This window comes from Ptychodera flava, chromosome 1 (assembly GCF_041260155.1).
Source record: "Ptychodera flava strain L36383 chromosome 1, AS_Pfla_20210202, whole genome shotgun sequence".
Classification (NCBI taxonomy): Eukaryota; Metazoa; Hemichordata; class Enteropneusta; family Ptychoderidae; genus Ptychodera; species Ptychodera flava.
In genome coordinates this window covers 21,619,040-21,634,804 of record NC_091928.1, presented here as the reverse complement: position 1 = coordinate 21,634,804, position 15,765 = coordinate 21,619,040, and the positions used below count along the sequence as shown (strand labels likewise).

At 35.7% G+C, this 15,765-nt stretch overlaps 1 protein-coding gene across 1 annotated transcript in view; it reads left to right on the top strand.

The window, feature by feature from the left end:
- LOC139132694 (tyrosine-protein phosphatase non-receptor type 7-like) overlaps nucleotides 1-15,765 on the top strand; it is a 47,646-nt gene that overhangs the window by 14,972 nt on the left and 16,909 nt on the right. The window contains exon 3 of the mRNA XM_070698964.1: nucleotides 14,703-14,813. Within this exon, the coding sequence (XP_070555065.1) occupies nucleotides 14,703-14,813 (111 nt within the window). The remainder of the gene's footprint in view (nucleotides 1-14,702; nucleotides 14,814-15,765) is intronic.

Here is a 15,765-nt window from a genome sequence, read left to right as displayed (position 1 = left end):
TAGTGAGGAAACAAGTCCCGTGACTAGGCAAGACAAATCCCTGGTATCCTGTTAATAGTGTGTTCCGCCTACATACATACAGGTATTTCAGGAATGTCTGCATGCAGACCCTGTGTATGTGCTGACTTAGCATATTTCCATTGCACATCAACGTACAAATTAGGATTTTGGCATTTTGTAGGTGAGATGTACAACAATGATCACCACGGAGGAAGAATAACACCATTATAACCTATTATGATTTGTCCCAGTGTTCTCCCTGAATAAGGTAACAGGGGCGTGGCGCCCTCTTGTAAATTCCGAGTGCCCCCTTGCCAGAAATGAAAAAGATTTATTTTTTTGAAAAATAAAACAATAAAATGTACGAAATAAAAAAGTTGACGGTGATTTACACGCAAAATGCAAGCGTGAGCGTCGATCCTGCAGGCTGCAAACGTAATTCTCATCGATCTTGCAAATCTCGCGAGTTTGTGATGTCATCCGAGATCATAGGCCCATGTGCAACTCATCGATGGCAGCCATATTTGCATGGCTCAGGCCCACGTGTCTCAGGCCGTACGTTATCCACGGTCCCTCCATAGGGACCGTGCATTAGGTAACTGACTTAGCTGAGTAAACATGCCAAGGAGCTTGAGGGTAACCAAGGACAGCAGAGTACACTAGTTTTTTAGGAGGTTAGAATTTCGCTTCTGTATTCCTTCCCGAGCAAAACGACCTATAAATTTTAGGCTCGGCCGGACGTGTATCAGGATGAGAATACGACACATTACGTGAGTGTTATGGTGATAATTTTGACATCGATGAATAAATGTATGTCTGTCGCTATGTTTTCGCTTTCAAAAAATGTAGTCTTCATTGAAATCAGTGAACTGGAATAAAAGTTATCGAACACTGTCTCAGATCTCTTTTCCTCTGAGTTTTTTATACGAAAAAAAATCGGAAAAAATACTCCCCAAGTGCCACCAAATAACACCATTTTAATCTCTGTTTTTTAAAAGCTCCAACGGCAGGAGGGGGGACACCCCCCTCCTGACCTCCCCCCGCGACCGCTTACGCGGTCGCTTGTGGTGCTTCGCACCACAACTTCGCCCTCTTGTCAAAATATCCTGGGGAGAACACTGTGTCCGTTATTAAAAAATGGGTTATATAATTAATCAGACTTGCTCAGTAACAAGAAGGGGTAAATCATACAAATGAGCTAAATTGAATTGCATTTGGCATTGCAGTCATTTTAAATACATTAAATTTTCACGCTTGCTGATTGGCTAGTGAGGACACACCCATAAAATTCATGAATATTCACATAACTCGTGTCTGAACATTTAATAAAACGATTCTCACAGCTATGCTTGTCATCTGGAATGGGGCATTCCCCAGTATTTGATCCAAATGTGCAAATTATGGCCTATTGTACATTTTAACACTTATAATAATTTGCTCCTATAGGTGTCAAACTTTACAAGTTCTATTAAAAGGCAGTGTAACAGATTGAATAGGATAATATTACTCTTGGATAGTGACTGTATGCCACAGAAAAACGCTGTATTTCATTATCAGTACATTGTGAAGAGATAGCATATGACTCTATAAAGTATACATGATGTTACCCAAAGTAGATGTTACTCCAAGTGTTAATGATCTGTTTACTTGGAAAAACATAGTCCTACCATAAGGATTCTAGCAGAAATGACACGTGTCTTTGAGCTGGAGATGATAACGATATGTACACTATAAGAAAAATATTCTATATGATTGGAATGCCAGGCGGCATTAGCACACACATCGATTCTACATTTCTGCAAAAATGTTTTTGGTATGATGGTATTGTGACCTGTGTTTCACATTCAAGTAAGCCTTCCATGATTGAAAAAAGGACCCTGTAGTCTTCAGTCTTGCTAAGCCAGCTAGAGAATGGATAAGACTGTTTAATGTCTTTGATATGCATGTGCAAACAAGCAATGTCCTCACTATGCTGTGCAGCTTGAGGGCCAAGACTTCACAAACATCAAAAATTCCACTCATAGGTGTATTCATCTCCCTGTGATTGTTTTCTTGTTGTGACAATGTGAGATGGGTCAAGTTAGTATAATTTATGATTTATTCACCAAAGACCTTAACCATTTGAGCACCAAAGGCTATTTTTGTCCCTTTTATAAAATAAACTCCGGTCAATTTTACTCAGATTTTTGCCAAAATTTTGATAAAAAAACTGTAGCCAATGAAATGTCCATTTGAAATGTCCATTTGCTCCAAAATTATCAAAAAATTACAGAAAAATTCATAAAAATTGGTAAAATTTTGCACTCAGATTTAGCGGAGAAAATTGCAGCACTCAAAGGGTTAAGAAATTAATGTTACAGGTTCTATTGCAATTTATTTGGTGTCAGACATATTGTCAAATCTCAATTTTGATGGATTGGATGAGTTGGTACCCCAGCTTTACAATGTTAACAGACTATTGTTCAATCCTCACCACTTACTCATAGACTGGTATGCATCCCGGTGTAACAGACCATGGAGTCCACAGTTCTAGTCAACTCCTGCACAATTGGCATCACTCTGTCAATCTGTGCGTGTGTCAGTCTGTCTGTCCGTCTGTAGACCAAATTTATTGAGCTTATAACTCAAAAATTATCGCACCAAATAAGACCAGGTTTAGTATGAAGAATGTTTGGCTGATTACCTAGAAGTGAGTGGAATCTCATAGATGTAACCTGCAGAATTATGAAAAATTATAAAATCGTGGTTTACAATTTTCAAAAACATGCTTATTTCTGTGATAGTTAGTGTATGTGTTGGTAGGAACGATTTGTTTAATACTTGTTCAAATTAACATAAAATCTGCATATTTTTATTTTTAAGAACTTTTACCAGACAGTCGTTGTCAAAAGTTTTCAAGAATTTGTCCTATAGGTCTCGATTTGGATTTTATGATAATATTAGGTTGACCTATGTTGCATACCGGTATATCCAAATGATGAAGAAATTTAAATATGTAAACATTGGGCCTAATTTTGTCATTTTTTTTGTCTGAACATCATATTTTTTCAGAACTGCTTGAGTAGTAGCTTTCAAATGTCTGAATACGTTGGTTCCTAAGAGATTTAATTTTGACTTGTCAAAATATTTTGACATTTACATGTACCTACCGGTAGGCATGTTGGATATTTGTTTTGTACAAATGATGATGAAATTTGAACAGTACTTTCTAGTTTTGACATTTCATTTGAATGAAAATGATAGTAATTGAAAGTACTGACACTGACAGTAGTTTGCTATGAAAATGTGAAGAAAACTGGTTGATGAGTCTTGGAAGTTCAGGATTAATGAAATGTGAAGTAATTGGTTTTATGTATACTGGAACTATAGACATCAGACAGCTGGTGTTTGTCGTTAAAGAACTTACATCAAAGAGATTAATGTGTTCATGTTATGTCAGTTTCATCATTCATCTTTAAGCGTCTTGGAGAAATTTACATCTTGCTGATATTAACGATCAAATCAGACGCTTTTCTAATTTTATGTACGGGTCATATCCCAGTCACATGTTAAAAGTACTACTCATACCATATAGCAACTGATGTTCTGGTATGAGAGCTTGATAAATCAACAAATATTCAAGCTATTTATAAATTTTTCTTCTTCCTTATCAAGCCCTATATGTTAATATAATGATCTGATAGAGATCTCATTTCAGGTTGTAGTAATATCTGCCAAATATACAGACACATTAATGGATTTTTTTTAAACTTTTGACTGTGATGTCTTCACTAGCCTCTAGGTGACTGGATGCTGTATATTGTAAGTTCGATTCCTGCTGAGAATTACTGAATTCCAGCGCCACAGAACAAGTTTGTAACATAAAAGATTCGGAATCTCAGTAACACATGCTGTGCGGGCAGATATCTTATTTTATTCACTTCTTTATTTATTCATGTGTACTTTTATTATTTTTATAACCTGCAGAGGGTATTCCATTACATAAGTAAATATTTATCAAAAGATAAATTGTCTAATTGAACAAAAACATGTTGACACGCTAGTTTACAAGAAAGCAAACGACAAATGCTTGGCTCTGTACAAAAATGTACATGTACTTGATGTGGACATATCTTATTCATTAGTGTTTTGATAATTATGTATAATTGTCATTATGTAACATCTACTTATGCTGTGTAAGCTGTACAGATGGTATCAACATTTGTTGGTATGCACCACACGCCCAGATAAGATTTTAAAGTTTTGTTCTTGGTTGGGGACACTTGTAAAAATCCTGTATTGTACTTATATGGATGACCTCACATGCATACCACAAGCTTGAAAAATATTCCAATACTAAAAGAAAATTTGTTGGACCAGTGAATGGTGAGCTCTTTGCGTTTCTTTTTTTGAGGTTTTTCAGAGGGTAATCGACAATGATACAATGTTTACATGAAGCTTGAGCAGACTCAAAGAATAGTTCAGATGTGTGAGATATACCGGTACTTTAACCTTTTGAGTGCCAAAGTCAATTTTTGTCGCCTTTAATAAAATATAATGCAGACAATTTTTTCAAAATGTTCCCAAAATTTTGATCAAATCCTGTAGCCAATAAAAAGTTATGCCCATTTGGTCCAAAATTAGTCAAAGTATTAAAGAAAAATTTGTAAAAATTGGTAAAATGTTGCACTAAAATTTTGGTGGGAAAAATTACAGCACTCAAAGGGTTAACCTGTTCATGCCCAATGCCCTATAAACAAGCTGAAGTCTGCAGTCACACACAATTGATCACAAAAGTTTTGAGCCCTAGTGGTGAAAGATTGAAAAGGATTACAGGAATTGTTTCTTCCTTTGCTTTGTTAAGATATATCCATATAGCCATGTGATGTTTTAACTGACTTAGTTTAAGTGCTATCCTTGTATGCATGCATGTTTAATAGCAGTATTGATGTTCACATTTTGTTAAGCTGTATTATTTGCCAAAAGCTGCAACTGAATGTAACAAATGTCAGTTTCACATTTTAGCTGTTAATCTGGTTAATTAGGTACAAAAGTCATCAATCCATTAACGAGTTATGAAATAATTATGCTAAACAATGAGATTGGAATTCAATTCATAAAATTTTAGCGTGTGCAAACAGGTGTCAAGAGATCGTTACCATGTGAGTATTTGGAAATTGACAGTCCACACACCTAACTCAGTCACATATCCACACCATGCACATTATGTATGACAGTACCTGTATTGATACAAGTACTGGTATGTACTGTATATAGGGTATATGTGCATATGTAAATATATGTACAGTTCCGTATACTTAGGTATATCATTATATGCATGTGAATCTTCTGGTTTTGATCAGTGTAAGTGTTGTTAGTCTACTGAGATGTTCATACCTTTATTGTTCCAGTATTCATTGCTATTTAATATTTCCTTTGAGACTGTTTTCACAGTTTAAATTTTGTGAAGATCAAAAATTTAATTTCCTCCTTGAGTTGAGACAGGGATGGCGGACATTTTGAATTTCAAATATTTTGAATATATTCAGTATCAAAATTTGCTCGTTGACCCCTGATTTGTCTTCATGCTTTGTTAAGGGGATTGGTTGAAGATTTTGAGGAAAGTTTGAACAAAATTTAAGTCTTTCAATCTTTAGGTGTAAACTACCGTAAGCAAGAATTCTGATATTTAATTTAAGATGATGAAAAGGCAGTAACTTTTCAATCACTTCTGTGTGATGTATCTTGAAATTCTATAATTTTCCACTTTGTGTACTTTCTTAATAAAACGTTAATCAGATGTAGGAAGCTCGTTCTCAAAAGACTGTTTTATAAATACTTGATAGAGACTGAATCACATCTGGATTGACTATAGAATTAGAACACTGGCTTAATTATCATGTTAAACAAGAAATACACCTTTTAGTACGGTCGTTCAACTGAGGTTTCAGTTTCCTGTATATCATCATCACAGCTGACAGAATCATTGTACCTGGTATGTTAGTGTAGATTGGTTTAATGCGAGATAAGATCACAGCATCTCTAAGTGAGTAATTTGCAAATGTGTACACCTTTTGTAGTTTCAGTAATACAATTACAACTTCTACATGTCTGTGTCAAGAATTCTACGACACTTGGGGCAAATATTGCAGGACCGTATTTTACAAAAAAATTCTGTTAGTTACGATCAGAATCAGCATGGAGTGATTGTGTTGCCGATTATACCCTTGCAAAAGTTCAAAACAGATGTTTTTGTAGCTGAGATATGCGTGGGAGGCTGAAGTTCGCCCACACACGCTGTAGTACTTCAAGGGTGTTTAGATCTACAGTACATTCCCATACCGCATGAGTGGAGAATTTCAATCAAATTTTGTCACACACAAAATATAATTTTGGGAAAAGAAAGATGAAATCGTGAAAGTAATGAGTTTTTGCAACTGCTGCAAACCTTACATGACATATGATGTGGTCAAGGTACGGAAATGAAATATTTGATTTATATGTTTGCATCAGTATTTTTCTTTACACATAAAATATATTTTTTACTGTAGTCTGTAATGAAGATTTACTGTTGAGTACGCTTGTATAATATTACATATGTCCCTGCTTTTACCGTCCGATTAAAGTTTTTGATAGTATTGATGGGTGATGAATTGCAAATGCATTTAGAGTGTTATCACTAATATCAGACATTTCTGTATCAGGTGTTGTCAGACATTTCTGTATCAGGTGTTGTCAGCCATTTCTGTATCAGGTGGACTTGTTTAAAGCAGAATGCGTCTCGGGGAAAGTTATTTCGACTCTCAAACTTTTACAATTCTTTTCTGTTATACCACTTGTGAGGGTATATTTTAGTGTGCTTGGTATAAGAAAACTTTTCACCAGCTTAGTTTTTCGAAATTTGAAAATTTTATTTTTCATCATAGAGTTAACACGGGGATGGCAGCCATTTTGAATTTTAAATATCAGTAAATCTTTGATTATTTGTTTTCCCTAGAACAAAAATTTGCACGGTGACCCCCGATTTTTAATCTTGATTTTGAAGATTCCGTACGGAAAGTTGGAGGGAAAGTTTAAGTTTTCACTTTCGAGGGACATACTACCTTAAGTTGTTCTCAGTGTGCGTGTACCGTACATGTGTAGTGTGTGTGTTTTGCATCAGCACTTAGGAAAGTATGTCAAAACTCTGCCATTACAAGATTTGACACTGATTGTAGGATAAACACGCTATTTGTTTGACACTCTTCTTGTTACATGGAATTAATTTAAACAATGATTTACACTGTAGATGTAGCGTAACAGTTCTCAGAACAGGTTGTATGCAGAATTCAGAACCATTGACATCTGATTCTAAAAAACCTTTGATTTTGTTCTGTCATGCTCAAATGCCCTTTTTTATCGTTGTGAAATTTAAGTGCAACTGGTATCTAGGTTGGGGTTAATATATGCCAATGACGCGATTCTAAGGACATGTCACCATGGCAACAACAAAAGATTATTAAATTACGCAGAGCTGGTCGCGTGATCTGCCATCCCCACTTCCTGTTTTATTGTGCAAGTTTCAGATGGTACAGATCCGCATTCATTCAGGTATGGGGGCTGAAAATGAAATTTATTGTCTGTCGGCATTAAAACTAGACCGTCCGTATTGATGACAGAAACACCAGCTGCAATGCAGTTGGTGAAATCCCCCACAACAGTGATACTGATCATTCATTAGATACAACTACCGATTTTCATTCACATTTTTACTAGCTAGAACCCATAGTCCATTTATTATCCGCCATACGGTAGGTAGCTAAATGGCAAAACCTACAGTATGTATGTACCGGTATACCAGCTGTTAGCATGGCAGTATTGTTGATTGGTTAATTTTTGAATGCGAAAAAATAAAATAGGATGTTTTTGACATTTTCATGGGGATTTTTCGTGGATGCCCATTGTTCAGTGTTTTGCCCAGAGTGCGTTCTTGCGTCTTTTGACGCAAAATTAGCAACAATGTCCCGCAAAAATACCGGACATGGGTCACAGGGACGCACTAAAATCAGGGCTAGAAGTGTATAAAAGTCCAGCGTCCACAGAGAGACTACTTTTTTAGTTACCAAATTACATACTTGATAGCCCGTACAGTTTAATATTGCTTCTCTATTGAGACAATGAAACATTTAAAATTTAGTCTATTTTTTTTCGTCACAATGTAAACACTATTGGAAAATGAGTTAGTTTGTTACAGTTTACGATTCAGGGTATGAGCAAGGCGATGTACGTGCATCCACTGAGCCCTGCAGCCTTGGGGACAGACTCAAATACCAGGCCATGTACGATCCCGATAACCAGGCAATGATTTCGGAAGCGGAAGGCTTGTAAAAAGAACAACAAACTTTTCACAAAGCAAATTTTATTGACCACCAACTTTGAATGAAACTTTTACTTGTAAATACATGTATATATGCTAGTACAGTGAAGTACGGAAAATCAAATTTTCAGTCACTAGCCCGGGCACATGGCATCAAACGGAATTGACTGTACGTGTATTTTGGTGTACTGGAAGCTCATGACTTCACCTAAAAATATCATCAACCCCACAATTTTGTTGAAACACTATATCCCTGACTTTCAAAGTAGTAATTTGCCTTAAATTTCCCCAGAAGGAATCTCATACAACTCTCCGATCGTCTGCAGGCCAGAGAGATCGAGGTCACCATGCTGAATTCCTTATATAGTCAAGACCCCCTAGCTCGATTGTAGCTGATCTTACCAAGAACCACCTAGCTTGTCAAAACAGCTTTATGGCAATGTGCTATTGCATGCTATCATGAGGATCAAGGAGTTCTCTCAGATATTTTTGTTTTCAAACTTTATTTTTTGCAATTTTCAGGGAAAATTGTCAGTCATTGGAGCAATTATAAAAAAGAAGAGAACTTTATAGCAGTAATGATAAAAACCCAGGTTACAATGTGCATCAAACTATTGTCTTCAACCACTTCTAGTTCTGGAGTCATAAGCGTAATGAAACATCTTCTTTATTTCTGTTAAAAACATGTAATGCAGTCACTGGCAAGAATCACCATAAAAGAAAAATGTGCATGAAATTGATTTTATCATGATGATGTCTTTTTTACAATTCAAAACTGTAAATACAACCAGTTAAAATGACTTTGCCACAAACCATTAAAGGAGACATCCAGCAATATTAATTTTAAAATGAATGTATACCTTTCTGCCTTGGTGACTTTACTTTGCTTTGCGTTCTTCGCGCACACATTGACCCCTATTGTAACTAAGTGTCCCCCTATTTTGACAATCACGGGACACTGTGTCCCACCTTTACAATTCCTGGGCAAAACACTGTATGTATAGTTTCAAGAGAAATAAATTTTATGTTTCGCAGCTAAACAGTAAGCAATTTATAGATAGCATAGGTTTGTTGTATGTGTAGATTCTAACTTGTTCTTTTTTATGTGATTTTCCATGCGATATTTGTTAACGGAGCTTTTGTAGCATGTAAATTGGGATAAACAAGGTTTAAGTGTATGCTATTACAACTAGCTTTAACTATTTTGTGTTTACGCTGACAGTATAACCTGCAGAATCATATAAAATACATCATGGATTAATGAACATATGTTCTGCCTAGTTACTCACACATTCTCTCAATATTGCCCCAGTTTACCTGTGCACTCATTTACATATCATTATTCACTATTTTGTACTGTTGTAAAATTACAGGTGGCTCAGCGTGTTGAATTAGGTTGGTTAATGGGTTGTTTTTAATTGGTTGTAAGCCACTGCTGTCACGGTTGTTCATTAAAGGGGAAGTTCACCAAGGCTTATTTTTACATATATGTGCTAACTTTTGGGTCACTTATTCCGGAAAAAATTGTTTTCGCCATTTATAACTCGCGTGATTTTTTACAAAAAGGGATAAAAATAGTGGCGGAAGTTGCATTTTAGGGCTCCGTGTATTTGGAATCATGGAAATACGGATAGTTTTCAATCGGATTCGAACCCACAACATACGGCATCAGTCGCCTAAAGAAGCACCGAGCTTGGCACTTTCACCATGTGATGTGGCAAGGACCATCTTTCGATGAGGCATTGTCCACTTTATACTCATGTTCATGCCAGGCTGTGCGTATTTGTATAACTGTAACATTAACAATAGTTATACAAATACACACAGACTGGCATGAATGTGTATGACAATGCAATATCAAATTTTGGGGCAATTTTTGCGGTTCTTGGTCAAAAAATTTGTTTCTCCAAAAAGTACTTGTGTGATAGCTCTGACATTGTGTATACAGGTTACTAAAGATGAACTACCAGTAGATGTAATATATTGAAATTATGATGAAATTTGGTATTTTGGGGGCAATATTTGTCAGTTTTTGTCAAAGAATTTGTTTACCAAGAACTGCTTGTCTGATAGTTAATGATAGTTTGAAATCTGCAATTTTGTATTTTTGGTACAATTTTTGACATTTTTAGTAAAAAAAATGTGTTTCTCAAAAACTGCTCATTTGATAGCTGTGATATTTGGTATAGGTTCCTAGGGGTTATCTTAATATGTACTCATCTGATCCCTTTGACATTTGGCAATCATCACAAATAAGGTAACCTCTAGGAACCTGTGTACCAATTTGGTATACAGGTTCCTAGGGGTTATCTTATTTATGATGTATTCATATAATGATGAAATCTGCATTTTTGTATTTTGGGGCAATTTTTGACATGTTTTGCCAGGCCATACTGAAATAAGCTATCAAAGATTTCCATCTTCTTCATCAGCACGTCACAAATAGGTACGCTCTACATAACAAAGTGGAGCTGTATCGGCTGTCAGGTCACTCGTACTTTCTGAAACCAAAAACACGCACACACTGTTTAAACATTTTAACATTCACAATATGAACACAAGTCCAACAGAGGTATCCTCAGTGGTGAAATAAACCAGATATGAATTGCATTTTCAATACTTTGCAATATGGCACACTTAATGTATTTCACAATATAGGACAAGCAGCTGACTGAAATACTCTGTACATTATTACACAGTTATCCCTTCGCTATCCCTAGGATATTTTCAGATGAGGTCTTTTGTGGTGTTATCTGATTTTTTGTGCAGAAATTAGTTCATTTTTCCATTCCTCTTTGAAAAATGCTTGTTGCATAGCATTTTCTGAAGAGGGAGTTCAAACACCTCTAGAGGGCGCCACGCCCCTGTTACCTATTATTATAAAAGGAGTAATCTTGTTTCGACACCTCATAGTCATATTCAGTGCGTGCAGACTTGCTAGCATTTCAGTATACCTGTAAATTTGTTAAATAATGTCAGTCCATGCTGCCTTATTTTGTAATGCTCACGAATATTAATTTTCCTCATCGTTGAATGATCACAGTATGAAAGGAAATAGCATACATGCACATACCGGATGATTACAAGTATCTTTTCTTATACCTGTAAATGGATACAGGAGTATGTTTACCGGCACACCATGCAATAGTTCATGACTTTTACATGCTTTGGCAGCGTGATCCTGCGGTTCACCCCTATTACTACCTGTACGGTATACCATTTTTGTAGGCACCATCAAGTGGTGATTCAAATACAAACATTAATTTTCTGATCAGAAATTTGCCTTTTGCACCGGCAGAAGCCACCAACCTTGCAGTGTGTATGTAAACATAGAGGAGCATTGGACTGGAAAATTAATTTTCTATACGCACGTCATATTTTTCAAGAGTTGTATGGTTGATTTGATCTGATCTTTTGATGTGAAGGACGTTTTTCAGGGCAAAATTGTGACGGCGAAAGTTGTGACTCTTTGTGTGCTCATGAAACAAAAAAATAGAAGTAAATTTTCTGATCTTTCTCTATTTTAACAAAATATTTAACATTTGAAGGCCCCTGAAATCACAGATACAGTAAACATAATTTTTATGAACTAAAACTGTTTGAACAGACCAAGCCAAATGCCATGGGTGGAAATACCGGCACGTATGGTTTTGGCTCAATACCACTTTTCACTGAGTTGGCTGATGGGAAAGTGATACTGTCTGACAGGTAAAGGGTTCATAATGTAGTTGACATGTTAGCTAGTGCACTGCCTTCAATTTGCTATGCTTTGACCAATCATTTCTAAAACAAAAGTATTCCAAAAAATTTAAATAAATACCGGTATTAAAGGGCCAGTAGCTGTAACGTTTGATGATTTTTTCACAATTTTTGTTTTTATTGTGAACAATCAGTTTCTTGTTTTCTCACCAAAGCATGTGGAAATACACAGTATTCAGCTTGTCAACTTAGCCTGTATACCGGGTATGTGTAAACTGCATTGTTATTGTTGGCAAGTGAATTTTGGTCTGTGCGGGAATTCAAAAATAAGTGATAATAGCTTGCATTGTCCATGTACCGTATAGATGCTGTGTTGACAAGCTAGATAATTCTGGTTTTCAATATATTTCTGAGAGTACAGCATACAAAACAACAATAACAATAAAATCATCAACAGTTACTGTGTACCGGTATATTTGTATATGATACTGACAGACCTGTGATTCCAGGTCAGTTTATTTGGCAAAGTTTTGATAAAGCCCAGATTGAACCAAATTGTATGTACATCATACTACCGGTACTGTACATGTGCCGGTACTGTACTTTACATTTTTATCCTTATCCTTTGAATTCCAAAGTCGGTTTTTGTCGCGTTCATAAATTTAACCCAAACAATTTTTTTCCTGATCAAGACAATTTTTTTACTTATTCCAAAATTTTGATAAAAAACTATTGCCAATGAAAAGTGTTGTCAAATTGGTCCAAAATTATCTTAAGATTACAGAAAAATTTATAAAAATTGGAAAATGTTGCACTACAAAAAACTTTGGTGGGAAAAATTACAGCACTCTAGTCATGGCATTGTGCATAATTGTGTCTGTTGAAAAATTTGAACCGTGATTATGTCAGAATTGGCTGCTGGTTGTGATTTACAAAGGGTAAATTGTACCCTGTATGACAAAATACCACTGAAGCTGAAAATGTATTTGATTTATGCTGTGTTAGATGATAGCTAAGTTTTGCAATTACTATGCAAACCTGTGCAAATAACTAGGCTGACCGTACCAGGAACATACGGCAGACAGGCCTTGTGCCTACATTTTCATGGCAATGATTGACATGGAAAAGTATGAATTACCAGTTATGTAAGATATTACATTAACTTCCTTTTCATAACAAAAACCCATAATTGCTCTTTCAGCAACGTCTAATAGATTGTGTCCTGTCTCACTTCCTGTGTCTATTATACTGCCGTGGAGGCCAATGAACAACAAATGATTTATAAGTGCAACAGGACAATTCATTCACCAATAAAAAAGTTCAATATGATGATACATTTGCAATATAAATATTTTAACAGATTAATTTATACATTCATAAGAAAGAGAGATGGGTCAATAAAATAGACAAATATTATAATAAATGATATAATAAGTAAACAATTTGTTTATGATGTGGCTACTCTTGAGTAGGTTGGAATATATTTCTTTGTTCAGTATCTTTTCCCTGGCTCTTGTAGCTGCAAGGAAGCTTATCTTTTCAGCGTTCATTGTGTGTGATATATAATCTTCATTTCCAATGTCAATGGGGATTATTTTAATTCAGAGGTAGTTTATTAGTGTTCAATAAAGTGTAATATCTAAGAGATGGGGAAATACGGAGAGGCCGGGAGGGTGATGTGTGTTTTAAAGCAGGGATGTTATCTCATAGTTGCAGCACCTGAGGCGTTGAGGTTATTGAACCCTTGAGTGTGGACAAACCTGTAGGAATGTCAGCTTGAAAGGGTTGAAAAAAGCTGTTACAACAGAATAAACATAGTGGTTTTTGTTGCTGATTCATTGGTGTTGCACACAGTGCTGGTTATGAAATGTCTGAAAATCTGCCACCTTTTGGTAGATTTTTTTCACTCTCGTGTGGCTATTACGCATTTAAAACGTCCGCAAGTCTGGTGGTCTAGGGTCTAGGACCATCACTGTAGCACTTTATAGCGATCACACATTAGTGGAGTGTAATATTGTGCGTGCCACATCATTTCTGCGGACAGAAATTCTAACAAATTTTATGGTAGTCAACCCAGTGTTTATTGCTGTTGCTTGTAGTCTGCTACATCAACATGTGATTTATAATAGTCTCTAATCATGGCATTGGCAAATACAAAGAAGCTATTCTGTCATTCGTCATGTTGGGGTTATTTCTGACACCACGATGTCAAAAATTTTAGTCAAGTAAACATTTTTGCATTTTGATGATGGAAATGAGATATCCTTTGGAAGAGATTCGAAATACACGGATGAGTGTGGTAAACTATCCACTGAGAATCACAGCCATTAATTTATAGAAGCCATACAGTCATCTGGAAGCTACTCTTGCCCCGGGGTCAATATTTATCAGTACATTTTTATCATTCCTGTATTACATAATAATTGTTATTTTTTCCTTGTTTTGCATATTAAACTTAAAAGCAAAACCGTTTGTCCACCTTTCATTATCATTATCATCATTAATATTATAATTATAATGATTATTATAATAATACGATTACTATCTGCGTATTTGCTCTGAAGATCACTGTCTCCAAAAAGTTATTATTCTAATCAGCATTCACATTTACAGTTCATCTTTATTTTTGTAATGAATTTTTTCCTCTTTGTTCTGATTGCCCCAACAGGAAGTGAGTGGTAACCGAGTGTTGAACAGCAGTCAGGTACAGGTACTTCAGTCTGCCTTAGCTGCCACGTTATCTGTCCCAGAGGAGAGTGTCGTTTTACAAAACAGTCATGTGAGTAACTGTATTGCCATATTGTATGCCAGTGTGTATGTTTGCTATGGTGTCATGACAGGTGATGCGTTGATTTATTCTACTTTGGGGTAAAATGCATGTTGTGAAAAGGTTATTTGAGTTTTTAAACAACAAGTGGTGACAGAGAAATGTTTCCAAGTGACACCCAATCAATGTTGTAATAGTTTTAAATAATGGTCACCAAAAACGGAATATATATAGATTCTATCGACTTTTTATTTCCATGCAGTCATATAAGTGTTGTACTGTGTTTACCTCTCATGAAAGCACTTTTATAGCACTTTGCTTTCTTAAGTTTGACTTTGCCCCCAGAGCTGATACATTTTCTGACAGCCAATTACTTGTGTCACTTCATGCGCTCTACCAACTCATGAATTATAACTTGTGACTTTTGATAACTTTTCATCGTCGATGCTCTATAAAACATGCATTTTTCATCTTCTTCTTGAGGGATGTTCAAAATCAGTGAAGTAGCCTGGCCAACACATTATGCATTGTTTTACACTGTGCAGCGTTACAATTGGCAAATGAGTTCTAGTTGGGATCGAATATCAATAATCACCCAGTACCCTGGACATTACAGACATACAGACTTATATTGACAAATTGGATGCTAGGCATATTTGCATGATTTTGGGAGAAGAACGACAAACATGTTTGAGCTTTTATTAATCATCAACATACTTTGAAACACTGTCGACATTTGTGGTATGGGTTCCACATGACCTTTGCTTGCAGTTCCGACAATCTCCTTCCCTCTAACTCTATCGGCAAAAAAAATTAAATTTGCAGAAAGGTTATGAGAAGGTATCATTAACCCTTTAAGCGCCAAAGTCAATTTTTGTCACCTTTATAAAATTTATCCCAATCATGTTTTTCTAATTTTTTGCAAAAAATTTTGATGAAAAATTGTAGCAAATGAAACGTGATA